The sequence below is a fragment of the Leopardus geoffroyi genome, chromosome C1 (genome assembly GCF_018350155.1).
Source record: "Leopardus geoffroyi isolate Oge1 chromosome C1, O.geoffroyi_Oge1_pat1.0, whole genome shotgun sequence".
NCBI classification, from domain to species: Eukaryota; Metazoa; Chordata; class Mammalia; order Carnivora; family Felidae; genus Leopardus; species Leopardus geoffroyi.
Window position 1 is genome coordinate 63354047 of NC_059328.1, and position 27500 is coordinate 63381546.

Here is a 27500-nt window from a genome sequence, read left to right on the forward strand (position 1 = left end):
TCCAACCATAAAATCATGACCTGAGCTGAGATCAAGAGTCAGTCACTTAACCAACTAAGGGGTGCCTGGGTGCCTCAGTCAGTTAAGTGTCCGTCCCACTTTGACTCAAGTTCCTGAATTGGGCTGGCTCAGTGCTGATGGTGCAGAGCCCACTTGGGATTCTCTTTCTCCCTCTCACGCTGCCCCTTCCCCTCCCCCGCACGTGCTCTCTTTCCCTCAAAATAAATAAATAAACTTAAAAAAAAAAAAAGTCGGACACTTAACCATCTGGGCCACCCAGGCACTCAGAAGCTATTTTAATAGGAGCATAAAAATTTAGCATTGTTCTATGTTAGTATTGAAAGATTCTCTTCATCTATAGATACAGTTTTTGCCTTAAAAGTATTATTTTGTCTGCTATTAATTTAGCAGTTCCTTTTCTTTTGGTTAGTATTTATAGGGTGTGTGTGTATATATATATATATACATATATACATATACATATATGTATGTATATATATATATACACACATATATATGTATATGTATGTGTATATATGTATATATGTGTGTATATGTATATATATGTATATACATATATGTGTATATATATGTATATACACATATACATATATGTGTATATATGTGTATATACATATATATGTGTATATATGTGTATATATATATATTTATTAATTTTTTACTTCCAAACTTTTACCCTTAGGCCTTTTACATGGTATTTCCTATGCTTAGAAACTCTTTCTTCTCTTCTTCATATAGTCAACTCTTATTTATTCCTCAAGTCTAAGCTTAAATGTTAATCCTTTCAGAAAGCTTTCTGTGATCCTGTAAGATTCGCTTGAGGCTCCCTGCTATGTGCTGCCATTTAACTTTGCATTTTACTAATAGTATGGGTATTTTAATTATCTTTTTTCTCTATAGCACTATGAAGGCAGAGACTATAGCAGTCTGGATCCAATCTGAAGATAGAACCATATGGTGACCCTAAACAAGGGAGATTTAATATAAAGAATTATTAAATTATAATAAAAGAATCACTATAGGTTATAAGAAAACTCTGTTAGGTGCCCTAGGGCTGAGAGGAGGCCCAAGAAGTCATACTTGGAAGCAGGCCCTTTCCAGGAGCCATTTCAAAGTCTGAGGTATAGATCTCCTTGAAGAAGGTGATACTGAACCTATTGAATAGCAGAGGATACAGATTGGCCAGAAAAAGCTGGTTTACTGTCCCACTGGGGAGTGGTGCTATATAGGGCATTTAATGTTTATCTCTTCTGTTGGCAGGTTAGGTACTGACAGTGTGGTTGACCAGGTTAGCCTTGTTAAGAGGAAGTTCATGATGTTGAGCCCATGCATATCTTGACACCATGGCTGCTTTGTTCATAAGTCTATTAAAGAAGCACTGGGGTGGCTGGGAAAAGAGGCTAATTGAAGTCCATAGAGTTTATCATTGTCTACCTGATAATTGAGAGTCTTAATTATCTAGGGCATCTAGTAGATGCCCTTTAGTGGGCATTCACATGAAACACAAATATTTTCAGAGTTTATGCCCATTTAAAGAGGCCCATCTGCATACATTTCCCCCAGATTTCCTTGACATTATCTTCCAATCTTGTTTCTTCCAGGTCCCTGACTGCCCAGCTAGATCATTACCAACTGCTTATGAATGAGTCTAAATCTATACTTCTGGTACAGTACTACCTCATTCCAGACATGGTAGACAACCAAATGTACTCCTCAAAGTTCTGCTCATATGAAAGATCAAAATGAACAAAACAGCTAAAAAAAAATTAGAATAAAATAATAATGCATATCAACTGTCTCAGTGAAAGAGGAGTTTCATAGCAAAAAAGCAATGGAGAAATTATTAAGGAAAAGATTATCTATACAAAAGCAGAAATCTTTGAGATACCAAATCAAGATTGGTAGCAAGTATAAATCATTGTAATTGATTTATAAAATTCTCATAAATGAAAAACATTAAAATTTAGTAAAAACTCTATAAGGACAAACATCTCAAAATAAAATATAGAGGGGTACCTGGGTGGCTCGGTTAAGCGTCCAACTTTGGCTCAGGTCATGATCTCACAGTTTGTGGGTTTGAGCCCCATGTCAGGCTCTGTGCTGACAGCTCGGAGCCTGGAACCTGCTTCAGATTCTGTGTCTCCCTAACTCTTACCCCTCCCCTGCTAGTATTCTTTCTCTCTCAAAAATGAGTAAACATTAAAATTTTTTTTTTTAATTTTAAAAAAGGAGGAAAGAAACTTCAGAATTAAGAAAAAAAGAGAAAGAATTTCTTTAAAAAATAGAAAACAAATGGATATATTAAGTTATGTTCAATTTTGATAGTAATTTTCAAAAATACAAATTTAGTATCAGTCCATTAAATTACTCAATATTACTACTACTACTACTACTACTACTACTACTACTACTAATCCATTTCAGAAGTTAAGAATGGTAAATATACAGTAAAATTGGTTTATCTCCTATACTACTGATGGAATTGGGGGAAAAAAATCAGTACAGGGGCACCTGGCTGACTTGGTTGGTAGAGCATGTTGCTCTTGATTTCAGGGTTGTAGGTTTGAGCCCCACATTAAGTGTAGAGATTACTTAAATAAACTTAAAAAAAAAATCGGTACAATTCTGAAAGAAATCTGACAATATATAGGAGATCCGTAACAAATGGTGGTTTTCCTTTGTTCCAGTGATTGACTCCTAAGGATCCATTTTAAGGAAATAATAAGAGCTTTAGGCACTAGGATGCTAATTATATCAGCATGACAGTGTAAGCATTCTTTTAGAAGTTTAAGGGAGATATCTTCTGAGTGTACTGAATTTTCACTGGAAGTTAGTATTTATTTTCCAATTAAAAATAGGAAGGTCATATTTTATTGCAGAACTTAAAATGATTTCATAGATCTAATATAAACTTGATCATAATGTATAAGCTGGCTTTCAGTTGAAGATCTAGACACAATAAATTTTTGAATGAACTCTTAAGTTAACCACTGACTCGGATAACATAAATGGATAATTTTGTAGACATTGTAATAGAAGGGTAGAAAAGAATCTAGGTCAGGAAGGGATAAGAGGGGGAAAAGGGTCTATTGAAAGATTGACAAGGAAATCAAAGGTAAATTTGTTTTTTGACAATAAAATTTTACACATTTTTTTCATCCATGGATAATGTCCCATATTTAAGTAATTTCATATGCTTTACAAAAAAAAACCCTTCTATGTTACTGCATTTAATTCTTATACCAACTTTGTGAAAAAGGTTTGGTATTTCTGGTTTACAGATGAAGAAATGGTAGCTTTATTATGGTTAAACAACTTACCTAAACATTCATTGTTTGGAAGGCATAGATTTCAAAATCTGTAATATATGTAAAGGTTAGGAGCATCAGATTTGGAGCCGGGCTGCCTGTGTGCAAATTCTGACTACTAGTTCCATCCATGCATCAGTTTCTTTATAAGTAAATGGAGTAAATAATGATATCTATTTGATAGAATTGTGACAAATTAATTAATCCAAATAAAGAATTTAGAGTAGTCTTGACACATTAATAAAGTACCCAACATTACACATTTAATACACAATACATATAACTGGAGTTTATAGTTGTATAATATTTTATTTTTTATAAAATGCATTCATATATATATAATCCCATTTGATTCTTTCAGCCAGCTCTTGATAACAGCAAGGCAGTTATTACATTATGCCTTGTAATTTTTGATTACTTACTATGAAATAATTTGCTCAAATTAATATAGCTTTTAGACGACAGAGTAGGATAAATAGTCTAGGTTTTCTGATCCCAAATTCAGTGTTCCTTCATAACTCCATTCCAATAAATGCAACATAAGGCAATATATAACTTACTTCTTATTTTGAAGTTTTGGCAAAATACTTTTGAGAGTTAACATTTTTATTTGGCCTGGATGTGAAAAGTTGTTTTTGATGAGGAACAAAAGGTTATTTCCTTGGATATTAATAACTGTGTCCTAAACTTGGTGCTTGGAATCTTCTGAGGAAAGAATGAGAAGGTACTACTATTAATGCTTATACATTTTCTTTTTACAAAATTTTTAACAGCTACATCCTCATCTGCAGTATCAATACACTCCCCATCAGTTATTGTAGCTGTTGTAGAAGGGAGAGGACTTGCCAGAGGTGAAATAGGAATGGCAAGTATTGATTTAAAAAGCCCACAAATTATATTGTCTCAGTTTGCAGACAACACAACATATGCGAAGGTAGGTATTAAACTCTTAGAAAGTGGTTGACTTACTCAGCAGCACGCAGATTTTCAAGTCACTGCTTTCCTAATTAGTTTACTTTTTCATGGAATAAAGGTAATTTACAATGCACCAATGTAGGTTACTCTGAGTTAAAATGGTTTTACATCTGATTTTAATTTTTTGAATGTATTTTGTCCTAAAAATAATGTGCTTTGCTGTTACTTGAACATTTCAAATTACTGTTAGTTTCTAAAATTAACATCTTCAAATTAATAATTCCTGGTCTCATTCCCAAGACTGTATATTAGTAATGCCATCTCCAAAGGGTTGTTTCCACTGGACAGTATTTGAATTTTATTTTCCAGAGTTCTGGGAAATGGGTCTTTGAGGTCAGTCATAATTTAACCTCTTCTTGCCTTCACTTCCTATCACTTATCATTAATTTGGGCCACTGGCCTGTTGTCATGGGAATTTCTGTCCCTTAACCAGGTGGAAGTAATCTGCTTCTAATCTCTATATTCTAAAAAGTTATTTGACCCAATTACTATTATTAAAATATATATATATACATATATATATATATACACAATGTTATTTTCAGCATTTTATTCCTCTTTTTTCCTTTCCCTAATTCCTCTTTATGGTTTTTCAATACATAGGTTTCCTTTTCCTACCAGTAATTAATTTTTTAATATACCTGACAGCCTAAATGATTCTAGTACTGCATGCTAACTATCGCCGGGTATTTCACATTTTTATGCAGTTTTAAAAAATAGGAAAAACAGCTTTTTTAAAAATAGGAATGTTTGGCAGATTAAGAATTTCTGTGTCTAGAATGGTTCTAAGAAATGCAACTATATTGTGAAAAGAATAAGTTGTAACACAGGTATTTCTCTTCGGTGTTTCTATACTGCTCAACTTCTAAGCTGTACCAGTGTGACTATATTGATTAAATCACCATAGTTACACTATTGAATGTATGTTTTTTATGGAGATAGATAAAATAACGAGTAGAAAAATTTATTTTAAAACATCTTATTTTAGGAATATATATTTGATAAGTTCAAATTAATTTTTTAGTTTAGAGCTGTTACAAGTTATTGTGACTTAAAATATAGCCTATGTTTATGATATTTTATATTTGTAGTTATATAGAAATGCTTAATATATCGTTATTAGATATATGTTTTTTAACTCAAATATATAATTAGAACAGCTGTAATTTTGTGTAACTATGTATTATTTTAAGTACTTAGCTCTTAGAAAAAGTATGTCACTTGTTTGGTTTTAGAGAATACCAAGCTTACATTTAAGAAATTATTTATTCAAATGATTTTAGGTGATCACTAAACTCAAAATTCTATCGCCTTTGGAAATAATAATGTCAAATACTGCTTGTGTTGTGGGGAATTCAACTAAGTTGTTTACTCTGATCACAGAAAATTTCAAGGTAAATAATTTTTATTCTCAATAGTAACACTCAAGGTCTTATTTATTTATTTATTTATTTATTTATTTATTTATTTATAATGTTTATTTATTTTTGAGACCAAGAGAGATAGATCATGAGCAGGGGAGGGGCAGAGAGAGGGAGACAAAATCCGAAGGAGGCTCTGGGCTCTGAGCTGTCAGCACAGAGCCCAATGTGGGGCTCGAGCCCACAAACCGTGAGATCATGACCTGAACCGAAGTCGGATGCTTAACTGACTGAGCCACCAGGCGCCCCAAGGTCTTTATTTAAAATCCATTCTATAATGGCATTCTGGAGAACAATAATCTGAGTAACTTTATATTTACCCTAAAGTACTAACTACAAGTCCTAAGCTAAGGGACTATTAATACATAAAATAAAAAAATGACAGGACATCCACTTACTTGATTTGGCACCCTTGATCTACTTAAAAAATTTTTTTAATGTTTATTTATTTTTGAGAGACAGAGACAAAGCCTAAGTGAGGGAGGGTCAGAGAGAGAGAGAGAGAGAGAGAGGGAGACACAGAATTTGAAGCAGGCTCTAGGCTCTGAGCACAGGGCCCCACATGGGACTCACACCCCTGAACCACGAGATCATGACTTGAGCCCAACTTGGACACTCAACTGACTGAACCACCCGGGCGCCCCTTGATCTACTTTAAACAAAAGGGAAAATATTTCAGATAATGAGGTTTCTCAGAGTATATAGAAAGTAGATCCTTAGAGGAAAAACAAAACAAAACGAAACAATTTCCTTAGGTAGAGCTTTGTGGAAACTAGTTATTGTGCTGCCAGACTAGTCGAAATTGAGGTTCTTATTCTAGGGAATAGCACTATCAGCAAGTACTTTTCCTTTTAGAGAATTTGATCTGTATTACAGAATTGTTTCAGCTTCCCCTGGTAGCATGTACTCCTCACAGTTAGCCTACTGCTCTAAGCCTCCATCTGTGGGACTGTGACAGATAAGTGCTGGGAAACTTTATCCAGCGAATGTTCTCCCTCTAAGCCAGGACGTCTCCGACATGCAGTTTATCTCTTTCCTCTAGCAAATGTTTTGTGGAATGGGGGTTGTAGTTCCCTAATCAAGTAGGTAGCATTGCAGTTGGAATAACACCTCAGGAGTGCAAATTATTTTCAGAATATACTATACTTTGTTATGTCTATAGCCTTATCTTTAACACATTTGGCATCAAGCTGTGATTTAGATTCCAGTGTAGTTGTTAATATATTCAGCATCTGCAGTCATTTAAGTTTTCTTGTCATGCTCTTAGAGATCCTGTGTAGCTCAGCTGTCTTTGACTTATTGCTAGAAATGGCCCCTATTATAAATCTGTTCTTTCTATTATACAGATCTCTTTACCTGTTATCTCTTTTATTCATTACTTCAAACTTCTTTTCATCACCTCTATTTATATATACTTTTCTAACTTTTGTATTTTGCTCTGCTTAAGCATTCCAGGTTTTTGGGTTGTTAAGTAACAGAAATTCAACTTACACTAGCTTAAGTAAAAAAAAAAGGGAGTGGGTGGGAATTTATTGATTTATGTAACTGAGAACCCAAATGAATGATTGGATAGATCTTATCCCCTACTCCCATCCTTACCACGATTTTTTTTTTTAAGAACACTAAATCATACTTTAATCCTGTTGAAGGAAATTTGTGCTAAAATTACCTTGGGATGACATGTTTTTAAGAATATACATGGTATAAAGGTATAAAGCAACCAGCGTTGGGATGATTTGGACTGTCAGCCTGCAGTCACTTGGGCAACACAGGCATTACATTTTTGACATTTAGTTATCCCCACTTGCAAAACAGAAATCACAGTTACTATCATATAATTAGCTTTACATTGTCAACATTGTTCAGAACATTTTGAAGAATTTTGCTAAAACGGAGAACACAGGCTATCTCCATAGCTTATTTAAGCCTTTTCCTATAAGCTTTTATTATGTTGCAAAAAATATATATACTAGTACAATTTAAAGTTTTGCCAATTAACTGGTCCTATCATATTATTATTAAAATATGTAATTCAGAAATATTTTTTTTAATTTAATTTTATTTTTTTTAAAGTTTACATCCAAATTAGTTAGCATTTAATGCAACAATGATTTCAGGATTAGATCCCTTACTGCCCCTTACTCATTTAGCCTATCTCCCCTCCCACAACCCCTCCCGTAACCCTCAGATTGTTCTCCATATTTATGAGTCTCTTCTGTTTTGTCCCCCTCCCTGTTTTTATATTATTTTTGTTTCCCTTCCCTTATGTTCATCTGTTTTGTATCTTAAAGTCCTCATATGAGTGAAGTCATATGATTTTTGTCTTTCTCTAATTTCACTTAGCATAATACCCTCCAGTTCCATCCACGTAGTTGCAAATGGCAAGATTTCATTCTTTTTGATTGCCGAGTAATACTCCATTGTATATATATACCACATCTTCTTTATCCATTCATCCATCGATGGACATTTGGGCTCTTTCCATACTTTGGCTATTGTTGATAGTGCTGCTATAAACATGGAGGTGCATGTGTCCCTTCGAAACGGCACACCTGTATCCCGTGGATAAATGCCTAGTAGTGCAGTTGCTGGGTCGTAGGGTAGTTTTATTTTAGTTTTTTTGAGGAACCTTCATACTATTTCCCAGAGTGGCTGCACCAGCTTGCATTCCCAACCATTTTTTTTTTAATTGTAGACAGATTACCTCTGTGAGTTTTAAGATGATTATGATGGCTCCAGATTGATGTCATCTCAGCTTAGCCAACTCAGAGAAAAAATATATTCTTTCTTCTGGTGTCCATATATAAATTCCAGGGAAGGACCCCAATAGGTCCTACTTTATTCACATTCCCACATGTTACACTAATCACTATTTCTCAGGGTAGAAGCACTGTGATTGATTAATTTCTGGTCATTTGCTTTCTGTGGGGCACAGAGCACTGTAATTGACAGTCCTACCAAAACCACATGGAATGTAAGATAGATGAGCCCTTCAAAGGCAAAAACAACATACATTTACCACACTTGAGATATAGGATAGTATGGCAGAGTGCTTATGAATAGAGGAGTCAGAATGTGCTTGTTTCAGATCTTGACTCTGAGTGACCATGTGCAAGTTGAGTGACCATGTGCAAGTTAAGTTACTTTTTTTTCCCATCAATAATCTACCTTTTAGAGAATTGGTATTTTATGTAAGGTAACTAGAGAAATGACCTCATTGATAAGTTTACTTTTGGGCAAAGTCCTAAAGAGGTGAGAGAGAGAGAACCACAGAAGTATTTGGGGTAGAAGTGTTAACTTTTTCAGTATATTTTTCAATATCATCATCATTACCATACTTACCATAAAAATTATTTCATTAAATGAGAAGCAATATGAAGTGGAAGGACTTTGTAGGCAGAGAAATCTAGTTTCAAGTTTCATCTCTGGCATATATCAAATGTATGGTGTTAGAAAACCTACTTTTTAGAATTTATTTTTAAGACAATTATAGTTAATACAAGACTTATGTCAAAGGGTATTGTGAAAGACTAGCTGAAATAACTTAAAACAATCTTGGTGCATAAGAAATTCCCTACCTCCTCATTTTTTCCCTTTCTTCTAGCTCTTTCATAGTCCATTGTTATTATATTACCTTTCTTACCTATTATCTTTATTCAGAGTAGGTAAACCTTTTACTCTACAACTCCATGCTTTTTTTCCTACTCTTTTTAAAAAGTTCCTTTATCTCCTTTTCTTTATTCTAAATAAATTCATCCCATGTAGGTAGCATCTCCTAGATTTGGTGGCTGGAATTGGTGTTTTCATTCTCAGCAACTAATATATTAAAAGGATCTACTCTCTCTAATTATGTTAGAGTATGTAAGACTGAAAGTAAAACCTGGGTGGTGATGCTGCTGTAGAATAAAATTAGTAGAAGGCAGAGATTCTCATGTTTATTTTTTATTATTGTACCTACCATATTCAGTTATATGTCATATGAGTATGGTCTAATAAGAGCTATAGATTACTATAATTCACTTAGCAAAACAGTCACTTTTTTTCGTAAATAAGAAAATGTCCTATTTAACTCTGGAAGATAATAAATAATAAAAAATAAACTTTATATGGTATTTATCCATGTACCTACATGTATTTAGGAAAGCAGTTTTGGGCAAATGCATGAAACTTAAAATTTATTTTGAAATTAAAACTTCTTTTCAGAACGTTAATTTTACTACTATCCAAAGGAAATACTTCAATGAAACAAAAGGACTAGAGTACATTGAACAGCTATGCATAGCAGAATTTAGTACTGTCCTAATGGAGGTTCAGTCCAAGTAAGTTATGACTCAATGAAAGTAATAAATCTCTAGTTTGGGTTCCATGAGAGCAAGGTCTTTTATCTTTTTTTTTTCTCTGCTGTATCCTTACAAAAGTCTGGCTTATAATACATACCCAGTAATTACTAAAATAGTAAAATACTTAGCTAAAATTTATACACAAGGCATATCTTGGTAACTTAATTTGTATTGAATTTCTCCAAATAAGTCATAATCTGTGGCCATTATGGTTGCTGCTCACTTTACTTTGGAGTGAAATGCTCAAGTAGCTACCGTAACCTAGAAATGTGAGACATAGAGCTGTGTTCCTGTAACTTTGTACTCCTAAGAGACTCAGCTAAGACAGGGAATGATATTTTTAGGAAGGATATTTTTTAGAACATATTAAATAGATACTTTCTTTGAGCCAGGTTAGACTATTTGTTTACTCAGTTAATCACAGTGACTCCCCTCATCAAGATCATGACAGTTTTCTATATATTAGAACTTCCTAATTCTACCTTTAAAGCTGTCAGACATTTTCAGCATTATTTAAATTCTTAGAATGGTACATCAAAAATTGACACACAATTGAATATTGTCTTCTAACACATGATTTATTGGAGTCCTTAGGTGTCAGACTTCAGAAAATTGTCTATTTTTATCAACTCTTATGTTTTAGAGGTTGTTTAGCTAGTTTTCAAAAGTAACACTTGGTGTGTTTTTTCCCTTTGAATGTAAGCAATGCTATGCAAGTATTTATAATTTTCCTAATATTGAGGTGAAATAAATGTTTTATTTTATAGCAATAATTTTTATTTATTGTAAAGATTTATTTATTGTAAATTTTTATTTATTGTATAGTGATGTATCTTTGGTCACCTTTCAGGTATTACTGTCTTGCAGCTGTTGCAGCTTTATTAAAATATGTTGAATTTATTCAAAATTCAGTTTATGCACCAAAATCGCTGAAGATTTGTTTCCAGGGTAGTGAACAGACAGCCATGATAGATTCATCATCAGCCCAAAACCTTGAATTACTAATTAATAACCAAGACTGTAGGTAAGATCATCCAATTTTTTTCTTAAAAAATGTATCAGTGTATTTTATTATGTCCTATTTTTCTATGAATAGTTACTTTACCTTTTGAAAAATTGTAGAAATATTGAATAAACATATTTTTAATCATTGTACCATTGTTGCTGAACTGCTCAGATGTTTCACTAAGTCAAATTTTAGAAAGATATTTGTATGAAACAACAAAAAAACAATCCATTTCAAAACTAGGCAAAGGACTTGAATGGACATTTCTCCAAAGAAGATATACAAATGGCCAATAAGCACATGAGAAGATAATAAGTATCACTGGTCATGAGAGAAATGCAAATCAAAACTACAATTGCTACTTCCCAGCCATTAAGAGGTCATTATCAAGTAAATGGAAAAAAATGTTTGCCAGGATGTGGACAAATTAGAACCCTGGTACATTTATGATGCGAATATCAAATGGTACAGTCACTTTGGGAAATAGTATGGTTGTTCCTCAAAAAGTTAAATATAGAACTACTGTATGATCCAGCATCCACTTCTTTTTTTTTTTTTTTTAACATTTATTTATTTTTGAGACAGAGAGAGAGAGCATGAATAGGGGAGGGTCAGAGAAAGAGGGGAGACACAGAATCCGAAACAGGCTCCAGGCTTTGAGCTGTCAGCCCAGAGCCGGATGCGGGGCTCGAACCCACGGAGCGTGAGATCATGACCTGAGCGAAGTCGGACGCTTAACCGACTGAGCCACCCAGGCGCCCCTCCACTTCTAAGTATATAGCAAAAAAAATTGAAAGCAGAGACTCAGATACTTGCACACAAATGTTCATAGCAGCATTATTCACAGTAGCCAAAAGGTGGAAATGAACCAAATGTCTAACAATGAGTGACTGACTAGATAAATGGAATAAGATATATAGATAATGTATAATGGAATATCATTCAGCCTTAAAAATGGGTCAAATTCTGATACATGCCACAAAATATATGGATTGTGAACACATTGTACTAAGTGAAATAAGCCAAACACAAAAGGAAAAATATTTTATAATTCCACTTAGGTACCTAGACTAGGCAAATCAACAGAGACAGAAAGGCAAAAATTATCAGGGACTGGGGACAGTTGGGAATGGGTACTTACTATTTGGTGGATTCAGTTTCTGCTTGGGATGATAAAAAAGTTCTTGAAATGGGGAGTGGAAGTGGTTGTACAATACTGTGGGTATATTCAATGACACTGAATTGTGTGCTTAAAATGATAAAAATATAAAATTTATGTTGTGTGTTTCACCACAATGAAAAGAAGATACTGTATCCAGAATACCACAAAGTTGGAATAATGAGCTTTAAAAGCATCAAGTACAGGAAATTTAAGGGTCTATGTAATTATTTGAGAAGATAAAAATAGTTGATCAACTGGGTCTATGTTATATGACTAGATTGCTGGTTTTATTGGTTTATTATTAACTTTATTTAGAGTACCAGGAATATTGATGGTGAGCATGAGAGAGAGACAGAGAGAGAGAGATGTGTGCAGACAGACACAGTGTTTATAGATTTCATAGTGGGGTACTTAAAATAGAATTAAAATGTTAAAAGAAAATAACATAATCAACATGTGACGGTGTAGTGGGGATGTATTAACATGGGTTCAATTTGATACAAATAATTAATGAGCCATGGTTTTTCTCCTTGAGGAATTACAATCTAGAGGAGACACATAGATGGCATTATTAGCACATACTAAGTATGGTGATAAAAGTTTGCATAAAAATGATGCATTTCTCATAGCAGAGAGAGAGAGTTAATTGGGCTTGGGTTAAGGGTTAAAGGAAAGTAATTAGGAAAGGCTTTCTAGAGGAGATAATACACGAGGTAAGTTTTGAAATATAAATGGGAGTTACCCAGATGAAGAAATAGGAAAGATGGTATGACAGTGAAAAACAAAGTCTTGAAAGCATGATTTTCAATGGAATAATATGCTATATACAAGGAAACAGTATTACGAATTGGTAAAGTACAGGCTGGGAGTAAGTAAGCTTGAAGTAGTTAAATCTAAGCTTCTGGTAATTAAATATAACATCAGTCATCAATGAAAGGGATAAACTTAAAATGATTATGAATTTTAATATTAAGAGTATTGATGGGAATAAAGAGCACTTTAGACAGTTAAAACCTTAAGGTGCTCAGTGCCAGTTTAGAGCCATAGTTGTTTAAATATCTCTGTCATTTTGTATATTCTTATCTTGGCTTCACTTTCCATTATGTGAAATTGTCAGACATTATTTGCTGTTGTAAACTTAGAAACATAGGCTAATTTTGTTAATTATTTATATTCTAATTCTTAAGAGTAGTTTAGATCTATCCAGGACCTGTTGATACAACTTTTAGTAAGAGTGGTACTGTATATACTACTTTTAGTTATCTATCAGTATGGTGGTCTCAGTACCTTTGCAGTTCCATTGATTATTGATGGTCTAAAATTACAGCCTTAAAGAATTTATAGTTAATTGTAGTTATTATTTCTTTTCAGCTTAGTGAATAAGTAATATTTTTCCTCTTGCTACTTAAAAAAGGATTAAAATAATATCTAGAAAAATTTCTCTGTTACTTTCTATGTTACAATAACAGTAAATAGAAAGTCCATAACTAAGGCTCGTAATTATTACAAAATGTTTTATACTTTGTCACATTTCATAGTTCATCATTATTTATCATTATCATTGTCAAACATTGCTTGAGTTCCTGCTGTATATTAAGTGACAGGATATTTGACCTCTGGGAGGTCACATTATAGTTGAAAAGGAGAAATTGAGGTTTTTTCACAGACTTGAGCCAAAGAATATCAGGTTAAAAGATAGATATTCTACCTCCTGAGCTATCTGAATAGCTCTAATGCTTTTATAGGCTGGTAACCTGTTCAGTTTCACCCTTCAATTTCTATAGCAAATGGCAGGTTTGGGTGTGCTGCTCACTTCCTTTTTTCCTACAGAAGGCCAGTTTTCAAAAAGTTGAAAAAAAAAAAAAAGTGCCTGTGCTGAAACCCCCAATCCTACTCCACCAGGACTTGGTTTGAGTAGTTCTTTAAAAATTTGTTTAAATTGATATACCAGGGGCACCTGGCTGGTTGGTATAGCATACAACTCTTGATCTCAGGGTTGTGAGTTCGCCCACATGTTGGGGGGTAAAGTTTACTTAAAAAAAAAAATACAGATATACCAAAAATCTACTAAGACTAAGAGTCATTCTAGTTTTCTCTCCTTTTTCAACTCATATTCAACCCAGATTCAATCCACTACTAAATCCCCTTGAGTCAGCCTTTAGAATACATACCAATTCTGGATCACATCTTAACTATTTCCAAGGCTACACCCTAACCCAAACCTCTATCATTTTAGCCTGGACTATTGTAATAGCCCCTAACTTGTTTCTCTGCCTTCTTTTTACCCTCCTACACTTAGTCTATTCTTGATCTAGTGGACAGACTGTGATCCTTCAGGAATCAGATCTTGGAACTGTCCTGCTAAAAATCTTCCAGTGGCTCCCATTACATTTAGAATAGAATCCAGTCTTTACCATGGCATACAAGGACTTATATGTCCTGACCTCTATCAACTTCTTTATCTCCCTCCATTCTTACTTTTACTTGCAGATTCCCACCAATCTTGATCTTCTTTTTGGTTCTGGAACCAGAAAGGATTGCTGGGCTTAAATTAGTGTTCTGATGGGCCCTTTTTAACTGATAACTCTTTTCTTGTTATTTACTTATTTGGAAACCTTGGACAAGTTACTTAATTTCTTTGTGCTTTGTTCCTTATCTTGTAAAATGTAAATATAACATCTACCTCGTAGTGGTTATTAGAATTAAATAAGTTGATATATGCAAAGTGCTTAGAACAATGCCTGGCACATGCTTAGTGTTCAGTATATGTTACCTGTTGTCAGCATCATCCCCATCCCATCATCATCTTTGCAACAATACCTTTTGAATTCAACTATCAAATACACATATAGGTCTTTCTCAACGAACTTAACTAAAGTAACCTTCCTGGTCATTCTCTATACAATCCTGTTTTGGTTGTTGGTTTGCTTAACGCTTTTCTGTACCTGAAATTCTTTTCTTCTCTTTTACTTGTAGTTTTCTTCTTAAGTTAGAACAAAGTGATTATATTAAATATACTTTTTTTTTTCAGTGTGAATTACTGATATCTTTCTATTATTGATGGAATGTCATGGGCTAGAACATTTTATATTAGTCTGAATATTATAGCTGACCTATGAGAAAATTCATTAAATACAAGAAGATATGTCTATCCTTTGTTAATGAAAGCATGGTTCATTGATAGTGTACTTGGAAGCTTATTCAAAATATATATTCTCAGGCCTCATCTCAGACTTACTGAATTAGAAATCCCCATGTGATTTGTATGCACCTGAAAGTTTGAGAATCACTACTTTAGATGACAGGATTATTTAGAAAGTTAAATGGTAACTTTTATTTGGATTTTTCCTGTATAATTTATGAAATTTTCCTAATTTGTGTTTTCAAAGGAATAATCACACACTCTTTGGTGTTCTAAATTACACTAAGACTCCTGGAGGAAGTAGAAGACTTCGATCTAATATATTAGAACCTTTAGTTGATATTGAAACCATTAACATGAGATTAGATTGTGTTCAAGAGCTACTTCAAGATGAAGAACTCTTCTTTGGACTTCAGTCAGGTAAATGAATATAATCTAATTTTATGAATACAAATTATTTAATAAATACATTTTCTTCTTATAAGAATACTAGTCATATTGGATTAAGGCTCACCCTAATAACCTTATCTTAACTTGATTATATCTATAAAGATCCAATTTCAGATACCAGGGTTTAGGACTTCAAAATATCTTTTTGGGGGACACAATTCAAAAGGTAAGAGAATTGCCTTTTGCACCTGGCTATTTGTTCACTCATAGGGAAGTACAGTTCTCTTCTTAAATCTATGGGTGGGGGCATCTGGGTGGCTCAGTCAGTTGAACATCTGACCGTTGATTTTAGCTCAGGTCATGAACCCAGGTTTGTGTGATCAAGCCCCATGTCAGGACAGCACAGAACCTGCTTGGGATTCTCTGTCTCTCTCTCTCTGTCTCTCTCTCGATCCCCCTCTCCGTCTCTCTACCTCCACCCCCCGCTGCCCTCCTTGTGCTCTCTCTCTCTCTAAAAAAAAAAAAAAAAAAAAAAAATGTATGGGCGAAAGGAGAATATATATGCACTGCTCCCAGTCCAATTCCTGGTTCCTAGCAGCTTGATCAGTCTTTCATACACCCACCATCCTAGCCATCCCACCTGGTGTTCTGGTAGTCTAAACTGAAGGGATACATGAAAATCTAGAAGGCATTGAGAAAATGCCACAACCCCAAGATCAAGAATTACATGTTCCACCAACTGAGTCAGCCAAGTACCCCATGTGTAAATTTTTAAAGAAATAAGTTTCAGAGCTAAAAAAAAGAAGGAAAATACAAAGAAGTATGAAGAAAATTACTATAAAGAAAGGCAGTAATTCAATAAGGAGAGATATTTAGTAGTATCATCTTAATTGGAGTTCAAATAGAACTAATATGTGTCCATTAAACTTAACAATGGTGAACCTGTGGATGACTATCTTAGGCTGGGTTCTTCAGAAGCAGATCCTGATATGAGGATTGATGTGAAAATGATTTATTAATAAGAATGTGCTTGTAAGAGAAAACAGGAAAGGAGAAAAAGACAGGGAAGGGGAGAAAAGCCAAGCAAAAGTATAATTTCAGGCAACATCCTAAATAAGGTAACTTCAACTGATACTTCTGGACATTAAGTTGCGTTTAGGGTTTTCAGAGTGGGGCTTTCATACTCCCACTTCATTTAGTGACTTAAGGAGTGCAGGGCGCTTTTGGCCCTCTGCTTGAGAGCAAAGTGCTGTAACAGTCTAGGGGCAGGACTTCAAAAAGACTCCAGGTATGGGCCAGCAGAAGCAAAAGCCACGCAGAGCAAGACAAGGGGTACACAGAAAGATAAAAGAGACCCAAGAGGATCTTGACAAAGAACCAGGAATATCTACTACAGTAACCTTGACTAGAGGAATCTCACACAGCACAGAAACAAGACTGCAGCAGATTGAAATGTAGTTAAGAGAAGATAGCGAGTGTGGAAAATTTGTCTTTCAAGTTAGCCTGTAAATTAGAAGAAGAGAAAGATAAGGTGAGCAGAGGGGAAGGAAGAGGGAGAGAGAGAGAGAGAGAGAGAACCCCAAGCTCCATGCTAAACGTGGAGCCTGACACAGGGCTCAATCCCATAATTCTGGGATCATGATCTGAGCCAAAATCAAGGTTTTATAATTGGTTTTATAATTATCATTCACATAGTCATGACTTCCAAATGTACATTTCATGCCCAGACATCTCTACAGACTTTTAGCCCCATATATCTTATTGTCTACTGAACACTTATTAGATCTTTCTCAATCATTTCAAATTCATTGTGTCCAAACTGTGCCATCCTCCTTTCTAAATCATTCTTCCTTATTTCAGTGAAGAGTTATACATCCAGCCTCTCTACCACGACAGATACCAGGAAGTCATTCTTAACTCTTCTCTTCCCTGAAATCAATCATCAAATTCTGCAAAGTCTCCTTCCTATACATCTTTTGAATGCCTTGGCTTCTGTTCCCAGTGCTGCAGCTCCAGCCTGGGCTACCATTTATATATTTTTTGATTTATTGTAACAGCCTTGTGTTTGATCTCTCTCCTCCAGTATTTCTTTTTATAGTCTCTTCTCTATACTGCAGCCTGAATGAGATTTTGAAAATATAATTCTTAGCATATTACTCTGTTTTGATTTTTATTGTTGGTATAACAAATTACCACAAATTTAGTGGCTTATAATAACATGAATTTATTTTCTTAGAGTTCTGGAAGTCAGAAACAGTTCTGTTGGGCTAAAATCAATGTTAGCAGTTCACATTCCTTCTGGAGGTTCTATGGGCCAATGTGTTTCCTTACCTTTTCCAGTTTCTGGAGGCTGTATACTATTCCTTGGTTCATTGGACTTTCTCCATCTTAAAAGCCATACGTATAGTATCTTTTCTACTTTCTGACCTCTGCTTCTGTCCTTGTATCTTCTTTTTCTAATTGATCCTACTGCCTCTGCCTTATAAGGACTCTTGTGATTACTTAAGGACCAATAAAAATCCAGAATAATCTATTTCAAGATGCTTAACTTAATTCCATCTTCAAAGTTTTGTTTACTAGGTAACATATTTGCGCGTTCCAACAATTAGGATATGGACATCTTTGGGGGTACCACACAACCCACTTACATAAAGTTATTCAATCTCTTCTCATTACTTTTGGTATAAAGTCCAGACTCTTCTATATGACTTTTTCCCTGTCATCTCCCACAGCATCTCTTGCTACTCCTCATTTTGCATTCTGCCTTTTAGTATAATTGACCTTTTTTAGTTACTTGAACAGATCCTCTCTCATGGTTCAAGCTTGGTACTCTGTACTCTTTGCCTAGAATTTTCCTTCTCCATAGCTTGCGACCCCTCCTCCCAAGCAATCCTTACCTAACTACAGTTCATCTTTTACCATTCCAGTTTAGATGTCACTTATGCTAGAAGCCTTTCTGACTCCTCAAGTCTGTGCTAGGCATTTTTTCTACATCTCGTTATGTAGTATCTTATTTTGTCACTTACCTTACTGGATTGTAAGTGCATGTTTTATTGGAGGATTCCCATTAGAGGCTAGGATATAACAGGTGTTAATATTTGTTAAACTATTGATTTATTGTTGAACTTGTTGAAAATTGTATTCTGTTGTTTCCAAGATTGTGTTTTATAGGATATTAATGAAAAACTTGAATTTTCTTTGTTTGAAACTTTAATTTTGATATATTTTAAGCTTTAATTTAATTTTTTTTACTATTTCTAAAAAACTTTTTAAATGTTTATTTATTTATTTTGAGAGAGAAAGAGCTCAAGCAGGAAGGGGCAGAGAGAGAGAGAGGGAGAGAGAATCCCAAGCAGACTCTGCACTGTCAGCACAGAGCCTGATGCAACGCTTGAACTCACAAACTGAGATCATGACCTGAGCCAAAATCAAGAGTCAGATGATTAACTGACTGAACCACCTAGGGGCCCTAAGCTTTATAATTTCTTATACCTGAAAGTTTTAAAACTTGCATCTACATATGTAAAACACTTCTATGTTTTCTATATCTTGACAGTTTATAATTTATCTTAACATACAATAAAGTATGGGAGCAAGAACAGAGACAGAGCAAAGTGGGAAGGTAGTTTTGTTTGTTTTTGTTTATTTTTGAGAGAGAGAGAGACAGAGTGTGAGTGGGGAGGGGCAGAGAGAGGGAGACACACAATCCAGAGCAGGCTTCAGGCTCTGAGTTGTCAGCACACAGCCCAAAATGGAGCTCAGACTCACCAACCAGGAGATAGTGACCTGAGCCGAAGTCAGACACTTAACTGACTGAGCCACCCAGGTGCCCCGGGAGGGTAGTTTTTATACTTTATTAAAATAGGAGAATCTGAATCTCATTAAAACAACAATGACCTAGTACTTACTTTATTTAGGCATTTTATAGGTATTAGGGATAAAAACGTGGAGGATTAAGCTATAAGTTTCTGTCCTCAAGGATCTTATACTCCTGTTAGAGGAGGAGAATTCTAAATAAATAATTGATACAGTGCAATCAATGCAATAATAATTGAGTATTATTTTATGGGAACACAGAAGAGTGAGCTGGGATAAAGACAGAATCCAGGATCCAAAGATAATACTTCAGTTCTATATTAAAGGAATGGGAAGGATTTTGACAACAAGGGAGGCCTAGAAATGGTAATTAAGACAAAGGAAACATACCTGTGCAAGGTATGCTGATGCACATAGGGCGACAAAAATGTTTTTGTGGATGTTTGGCGGGGATAAATATCTGCTATTGATTGTGAGCTTGAGCAGTCATTACTTTCTAGGGTACACTTGCTTTTCTAGGAACTGGGGGAAGATAGAGTTACCATAAGCTTCTGCAGTTATATTTGCAGTTGATATGAAAGAGTTTGATGTGTTTAAGGCATGGCCGGTGGTTACTTACAATTTGAAGCCTTGAAGAATAGCAGGAAATGAGGATTGGGGCTAGCTTATGAAGGGCTTTTATGTAATGCTAAGAAATTTGTTGTTGTTGTTTTTTTCCTGCAAGTAGTAGGGAGCTGATGATTCTGAACCAAGAGAGTAATATGACCAAACCTTTATTTTAGAAACATTAGCCTAGTTGTTATGGTAGATTTAGGGAAGGGAAGAAGAAAAGACCAAAAAAGAAAAAGGCCAATCCATATGAGGGTTTAAGAGTCTGATTAGTAGAATCACATGTAAAATGTCATAATAGTATTATGTTTTATTGAACAGTAATAACAGTAGCATGCTCAGTCTATTTACTCTTACTTCTGTTTTTTTTTTTTTAATTTTTTTTTCAACGTTTATTTATTTTTGGGACAGAGAGAGACAGAGCATGAACGGGGGAGGGGCAGAGAGAGAGGGAGACACAGAATCGGAAACAGGCTCCAGGCTCCAGGCTCTGAGCCATCAGCCCAGAGCCCGATGCGGGGCTCGAACTCATGGACCGCGAGATCGTGACCTGGCTGAAGTCAGACGCTTAACCGACTGCGCCACCCAGGCGCCCCTACTCTTACTTCTTAAACATAGTTTTAACATAAGTAATTAGAAGCAGCAGATTAGAAAGGGTCAGAGTTCTAGAGGTAGGCAACTGAAAACTATCACAAGATACCTGACAACTTGAACAGGAAGAAAGCAATGTACAGTTTTTGTCTTTTTGTTTTCTTTAAGTGTAACAGGTTGGAGCCACTTTGTGAAAGTATCAATAAGAAGTCTACACAAAAGCTCTGAGGTCATATGTTTCAGTGATGATAATAATCATGAGTTATTAAGAAAGAGTTACTATAGTTCACTGTATTTTAAGTATGAAGAAATGAGTTCATTAAAAAGTTTGTATGTTAAATGGCAAGATTTAAAAAAAAACTGGAGATATTTAAAAGGGATAGATTACAGTTATCATACAGTTACTTTTATAGAACATTTTAAGCTGGAAAGTGAGTTGAAAAAAGCAAAAGAACAGTTTTGAGCTCGGGTATGTGCAAGGAACTTTACACATATTATCTCCTTTAATCCTCACAACAACCATAGGAGGTAGATGTTACAATCCACATTTAAAAAATAAGAACAACCAAAGTTCAGAGAAGGTAGGTAAATTCTGTTAAGTGACATGGTTAGTGGTTGAACTGAGTTTTTAAACAAACTAATCTTAAGTATCAGGAAGAAAAGTTAGAGATCAAAAAGGTGAAAAGAAATTTATAATTAGCATCTAAAAGCCAGAGAAGTGTAGTTTTTAGAAGGAAAGGGTAATCAATAGTGTCAGATTTGAAGACGGATTATAACTAATAAAATTAAGAAAAGATCATTAGAATTTATTGTTTTATTCCTGACATGTAAGGTAGGTAAAGACAATTAAAACACATAATGTATGTAGGTAGAACTGTTCTGTTTTATTATTTGAGGATAATACTTTATATAAATACTTTATATTTTGAACTGTAACACAAAGTTTTTTTTAAAATTTTGTTGTTGTTGTTGTTGATTACAATTTTATTTATAATACCAAGATATGGAAACAACCTAAGTGTCAATGGATGTTGGATAAAGAACATGCGATAGATAGATAGATAGATAGATAGATAGATAGATAGATAGATAGATAGACAGACACATATAGATATAGTTATGGATATAGACAGACATAGATATACAGTTGGCCCTTGAATAACATGGGGGTTAGGGGCACTGACTCCCTGCACAGTCAAAAATTTGTGTAACACAAAGTTTAAATGCACATGTTTCTTGTTTCAGTTATATCAAGATTTCTTGATACAGAGCAGCTTCTTTCTGTTTTAGTCCAGATTCCAAAGCAAGACACGGTATGTATGTATGTATATATTATATATTATGTTACTATATTTTATGTGATATAACTTGTCTTAATGTGATATAATAATAAAAAAGTGTCAAAATGTTTTGGAGGGTACCTGGGTAGCTCAGTGGGTAAGTATCTGACTCTTTGATATTGGCTTAGGTTGTGATCTTGTAGCGTGTTTTCTCTGTTGTGAGATTGAGCCCTGTGTCTAGCTCTGTGCTGAACATGGAGTGTGCTTGGAATTCTCTCTCTACCTCTGTCTCTGCCTCTCTCCCACTTGCTCCCCTTCTCTCTCTCAAAATAAATAAACCAACTTTAAAAAAAAGTTTTGGAAAAGTACTTTTATTATTAATATCTGGAGCATGTTTATGCCTTTTTAAAGGAAACATTTTTTCTTAATTTTCTATTATATGTTATATAGTAAAATTAAGATTCTTAGTTGGAGAATTGGCATATTTTCATTAAGTATTAGTTTTATATATAATTTTTTTTAAAACTTAGATTATAATATTTAATAAATAACTAGATAAAATTTATATTAGATCCAAAGAGATAGGTGCTTCTTAAAAGTGAACATTGGGAAGCCTGGGTGGCTCAGTCGGCTGAGCGTCCGGCTTCGGCTCAGGTCATGATCTCACGGTTTGTGAGTTCGAGCCCCGCGTCGGGCTCTGTGCTGACAGCTCAGAGCCTGGAGCCTGTTTCGGATTCTGTGTCTCTCTCTCTCTGCTCCTCCCCTGCTCATGCTCTGTCTCTCTCTCTCAAAATAAATAAATATAAAAAATTAAAAAAAAAAGTGAACATTATGTGAAGTTTGGTTAGCCTTCAAACATGCTTAAACTTTAAGATGAAACATCTTTGAATATTTTTCAGATTTAAATACTTAGTGCTTATAGGCACATCCTGTAAGGAAAATCATATATGGTCTTTATTCTTCTGTTAAAGTGAACAGAAAAATATTTACTTTAATGAAATACATGCATATTTTTGCTCATATGCTTTAAAAAGAAAAGGATCTTGTACATCAGTAGAGTTTGATTTAAAATTGATTAATTTGCAAATCCACTGAAATCTAATTAATCTATGTTTCAGGAGTCTTTCCATATTGTAGAGATAACCTCTTTAGGTTCATTTATAATTAAAACATTATCTGATGGATGGAAATGTTTTGGCTGTTGGCCAGGCACAGAATAAGAAGTTTCCTTAAATAGTTGAAATACCTTATAATTTAATATATACAACTGAGAAGTAACCTAAAACAACTGATGTCTGGAACCAAATTAGTTACATTCATAACAGGAGTTTGGAAGCTTTCCCTCCTCTTTAACTTTCTGGTACAGTTTGTGTAGAACTGGTATTGTTTCTACCTTAAATGTTTGGTAGAGGTCACAAATGAAGCCATTAGAACCTGGACTTTTTTTTTTTCTAGGAAGGTTTTTGACTATAAAGTCAACTTCTTAAATAGATATGGTGCTATTCAGGTTACCTGTTTCTTGTATGAGCTTTGGTAGATTGTATCTTTCAAATAATTTGTCATTTCACCCAACTTGTTGAATGTATTGGCATTAATGTTGTTCATAACCTCCTTACTTGTACATAACCTTGTACATAACCTCCTTGTACATAACCTCCGTACTTGTATATAACCACCTTACTTCATAACCCTCATTATGTTGTTCAATAACCTCCTTACTGTCCTTTTTGTATTTCTAAAGTTTGCATGATATACCTCTCTTACTCTTTATTTTTTGAAGTTTATTTATTTTGAGAGAGAGAGCACGCGTGCAGGTGAGCAGGGGAGGGCAGAGAGAGAGGGTGAGAGAGAATTCTAAGCAGGTTCCTCGCTGTTGGTACAGAGGAAAATTTATTGTCAAATTGGTTTCCATACAACACCAAACTTTGGTTTGGTTTATTCCTAGGTATTTTATGATTCTTGGTGCAGTTGTGAATGGGATCAGTTTCTTTATTTGTCTTTGTGTTGCTTCATTGTTAGTGTATAAGAATGCAACTGACTTTTGTACATAGATTTTGTATCATGTATCAGTTCTAGCAGACTTTTGGTGGAGTCTTTTGGGTTTTCCATATATAATATCATGTCATCTGCAAAAAGTGAAAGCTTGACTTCATCTTTGCCAATTTTGATGCCTTTGATTTCCTTTTGTTGTCTGATTACTGATGCTAGCACTTCCAACCCTGTGTTAAACAACAGTGGTGAGAGTGGACATCCTTGTTCCTGATGTCTTGTTACTGATCTCGGGGGAAAGCTCTTAGTTTTTCCCATTGAGGATGATATTAGCTGTGGGCTTTTCATAAATGGCTTTTATGATGTTTAAGTATGTTCCTTCTATCCTGACTTTCTCTAGGGTTTTTATTAAGAAAGGATGCTGAATTTTGGCAGATTCTTTTTCTGCATCGATTGACAGGATCATGTGGTTCTTTTCTTTTATTAATGTGATGTATCACATTGATTGATTTGCAAATGTTGAACCAGACCTGCATCCCAGGAATGAATCCCACTTGATCATGGTGAATAATTCTTTTTATATGCTGTTGAATTCAATTTGCTAGTATCTTGTTGTGATTTTTTGCATCCATGTTCATCAGGGATATTGGCCTTTAGTTCTCTTTTTTTGCTGGGTCTCTGTCTGGTTTAGGAATCAAGGTAATACTGGCTTCATAGAATGAGTCTGGAAGTTTTTCTTCCCTTTCTATTTTTTGGAATAGCTTGAGAAGGATAGGTATTATCTCTGCTTTAAATGTCTGGTAAAATTCCCCAGGGAAGCCATCTGGTCCTGGACTCTTATTTCTTGGGAGATTTTTGATAACTGATTCAATTTCTTTGCTGGTTATGGGTCTGTTCAAGTTTTCTACTTATTCCTGTTTGAGTTTTGGGAGTGTGTGGGTGCTTAGGAATTTGTCCATTTCTTCCAGGTTGTCCAGTTTGTTGGCAAATAATTTTTCATAATATTCCCTGATAATTGCTTGTATTTCTGAGGGATTGGTTGTAATAATTCCATTTTCATTCATGATTTTATCTATTTGGGTCCTCTCCCTTTTCTTTTTGAGAAGCCTGTCTAAAGGTTTATCAATTTTGTTTATTTTTTCAAAAAAACAATTTTTGGTTTCATTGATCTGCTCTACAGTTTTTTTTAGATTCTATATTGTTTATTTCTGCTCTGATCTTTATTATTTCTCTTCTTATGCTGGGTTTGGGGTGTCTTTGCTGTTCTGCTTCTATTTCCTTTAGGTGTGCTGTTAGATTTTGTATTTGGGATTTTTCTTATTTCTTGAGATAGGTCTGGGTTGCAATATGTTTTCCTCTCAGGACTGCCTTTGCTGCATCCCACAGCGTTTGGATTGTTGTATTTTCATTTTCACTTTTTTCCCATACATTTTTGAATTTTTTCTCTAATTGCCTGGTTGACCCATTCATTCTTTAGTAGGGTGTTCTTTAACCTCCATGATTTTGGAGGTTTTCCAGACTTTTTCCTGTGGTTGATTTCAAGTTTCATAGCATTGTGGCATTTTGATAGAGGTTGAATTAAATGTGTAGATTGATTTGGGTAATGTAGACATCTTAACAATATTTGGTTCTTCTAATCCGTGAGCCTGGAATGTTTTTCCTTTTCTTTGTGTCCTCTTCAGTTTCTTTCATAAGCTTTCTCTAGTTTTCAGCATACAGATAGTTTACCTCTTTGGTTAGGTTTATTGCTAGGTATCTTATGGTTTTTGTTGCAATGGTAAATGGTATTGATTCCTTGATTTATCTTTCTGCTGCTTCATTATTGGTCTATAGAAATGCAACAGACTTCTGTACATTGATTTTGTATCCTGTGACTTTACTGAATTCGTGTATCAGTTCTAGCAGTTTTTTGGTGGAGTCTTTTGGGTTTTCTATATCAAGTATCATTTCATCTGCAAATAGTGAAGGTTTGACTTCTTCCTTGCTGATCTGGATGCCTTTTATTTCTTTGTGTTGTCTGATTGCTGAGGCTAGGACTTCCAGTACTATGTTAGATAATAGTGCTGAGAGTGGACATCCCTGTCTTGTTCCTGAATGTTGAGGAAAGGATCTCAGCTTTTGCCCAGTGAGGATGATATTAGCTGTGGGTTTTTCATACGTGAACTTTATTATGTTGAGGTATGTTCCCTCTCTCCCTACTTTGTTGGGGGTAATTATCATGAATGGATGTTGTACTTTGTCAAATGCTTCTTCTGCATCTATTGAGAGGATCATATGCTCTTATCTTTTGTTTAATTAATGTGGTGTATCACATTGATTTGTGAATATTGAACTACCCTTGCAACCCCGGAATAAATACCACTTGATCATGGTGAATTATTCTTTTAATGTACTGTTGGATTTTATTTGCTAGTATTGTGTTGAGAATTTTTGCATCCATGTTCATCAGGGATATTGGCCTGTAATGTTTTGTTTTGTTTTGTTTTGTTTTGTTTTGTTTTGTTTTTAATTGGGGTCTTTGGTTTTAGAATCACAGTAATGCTGTCTTCATAGAATGAATTTGGAAGTTTTCCTTCCATTTTTATTTTTTTGAATAGCGTGAGAGAATAGGTGTTAACTCTTCTTTAAATGTTTGGTAGAACTCCCCTGTGAAGATATCTGGCCCTAGACTTTTGTTTGTTGTGAGATTTTTGATTACTGATTCGATATCTTGGCTGGTTTTCAATCTGTTCAAGTTTTCTATTTCTTACCTGTTTCAGTTTTGGTTGTTTATACATTTCTAGGAATTTATCCATTTCTTCCAGATTGTCTGGTTTGGTGGCATATAATTTTTCGTTGTTATTTCTCCTCTCTCATTTGTGATTTTATGTATTTGGGTCCTCTCTCTCTCTCTCTCTCTCTCTTTCTCTTTCTTTGATAAATCTGGCTAGGGGATTATTAATTTTATTAATTTTTTTCAAACAACAAGCTCCTGATCTCATTGATCTGTTCTGTGTTGTTGTTGTTGTTATATCATTTATTTCTACTCTAATCTTTATTATTTCCCTTTTTCTGTTGGCTTTAGACTTCATTTGTTCTTTTTCTAGCTTCTTTAGGTGTACAGTTAGATTGTTTGAGATTTTTCTTGCTTCTTGAGGTAGACCTATGTTGCTATATACTTCTCTCTTATGACCACTTTTTCTGCACCCCAAAGGTTTTGTGTTTTCATTTCATTTCATTTTTTATTTCTTCTTTAATTTCCTGGTTGACCCATTCATTCTTTAGTAGGATGTTCTTTAACCTCCATGTTATTTGTGGGTCTTTCCAAATGTTTTCTTATGATTGACTTCGGGTTTCATAGCATTTTGGTTAGAAGAAATACATTTATGATCTCAGTCTTTTTTGTACTTGTTGAAGCCTGATTTGTGACCTAGTATATTATCTATAGAATCGCATGTGCACTTGAAAAGA

At 34.5% G+C, this 27500-nt stretch overlaps 1 protein-coding gene and 1 long non-coding RNA gene across 2 annotated transcripts in view; one reads left to right on the forward strand and one right to left on the reverse strand.

Annotated features, from left to right (window-relative positions):
• Window positions 1-27500, reverse strand: part of LOC123598086 — a 45573-nt gene that overhangs the window by 8427 nt on the left and 9646 nt on the right. Inside the window, exons 3-4 of the long non-coding RNA XR_006712384.1 lie at window positions 3890-4034; window positions 3342-3379 (exon numbers count right to left, since the gene is read on the reverse strand). This is a non-coding gene — a long non-coding RNA (uncharacterized LOC123598086). The remainder of the gene's footprint in view (window positions 1-3341; window positions 3380-3889; window positions 4035-27500) is intronic.
• The window catches only part of MSH4 (mutS homolog 4), an 85701-nt gene that overhangs the window by 4229 nt on the left and 53972 nt on the right, over window positions 1-27500 (forward strand). Inside the window, exons 3-8 of the mRNA XM_045477890.1 lie at window positions 4103-4263; window positions 5588-5698; window positions 9929-10044; window positions 10916-11089; window positions 15623-15795; window positions 22027-22094. Coding sequence (XP_045333846.1) covers window positions 4103-4263; window positions 5588-5698; window positions 9929-10044; window positions 10916-11089; window positions 15623-15795; window positions 22027-22094 — 803 coding nt within the window. The remainder of the gene's footprint in view (window positions 1-4102; window positions 4264-5587; window positions 5699-9928; window positions 10045-10915; window positions 11090-15622; window positions 15796-22026; window positions 22095-27500) is intronic.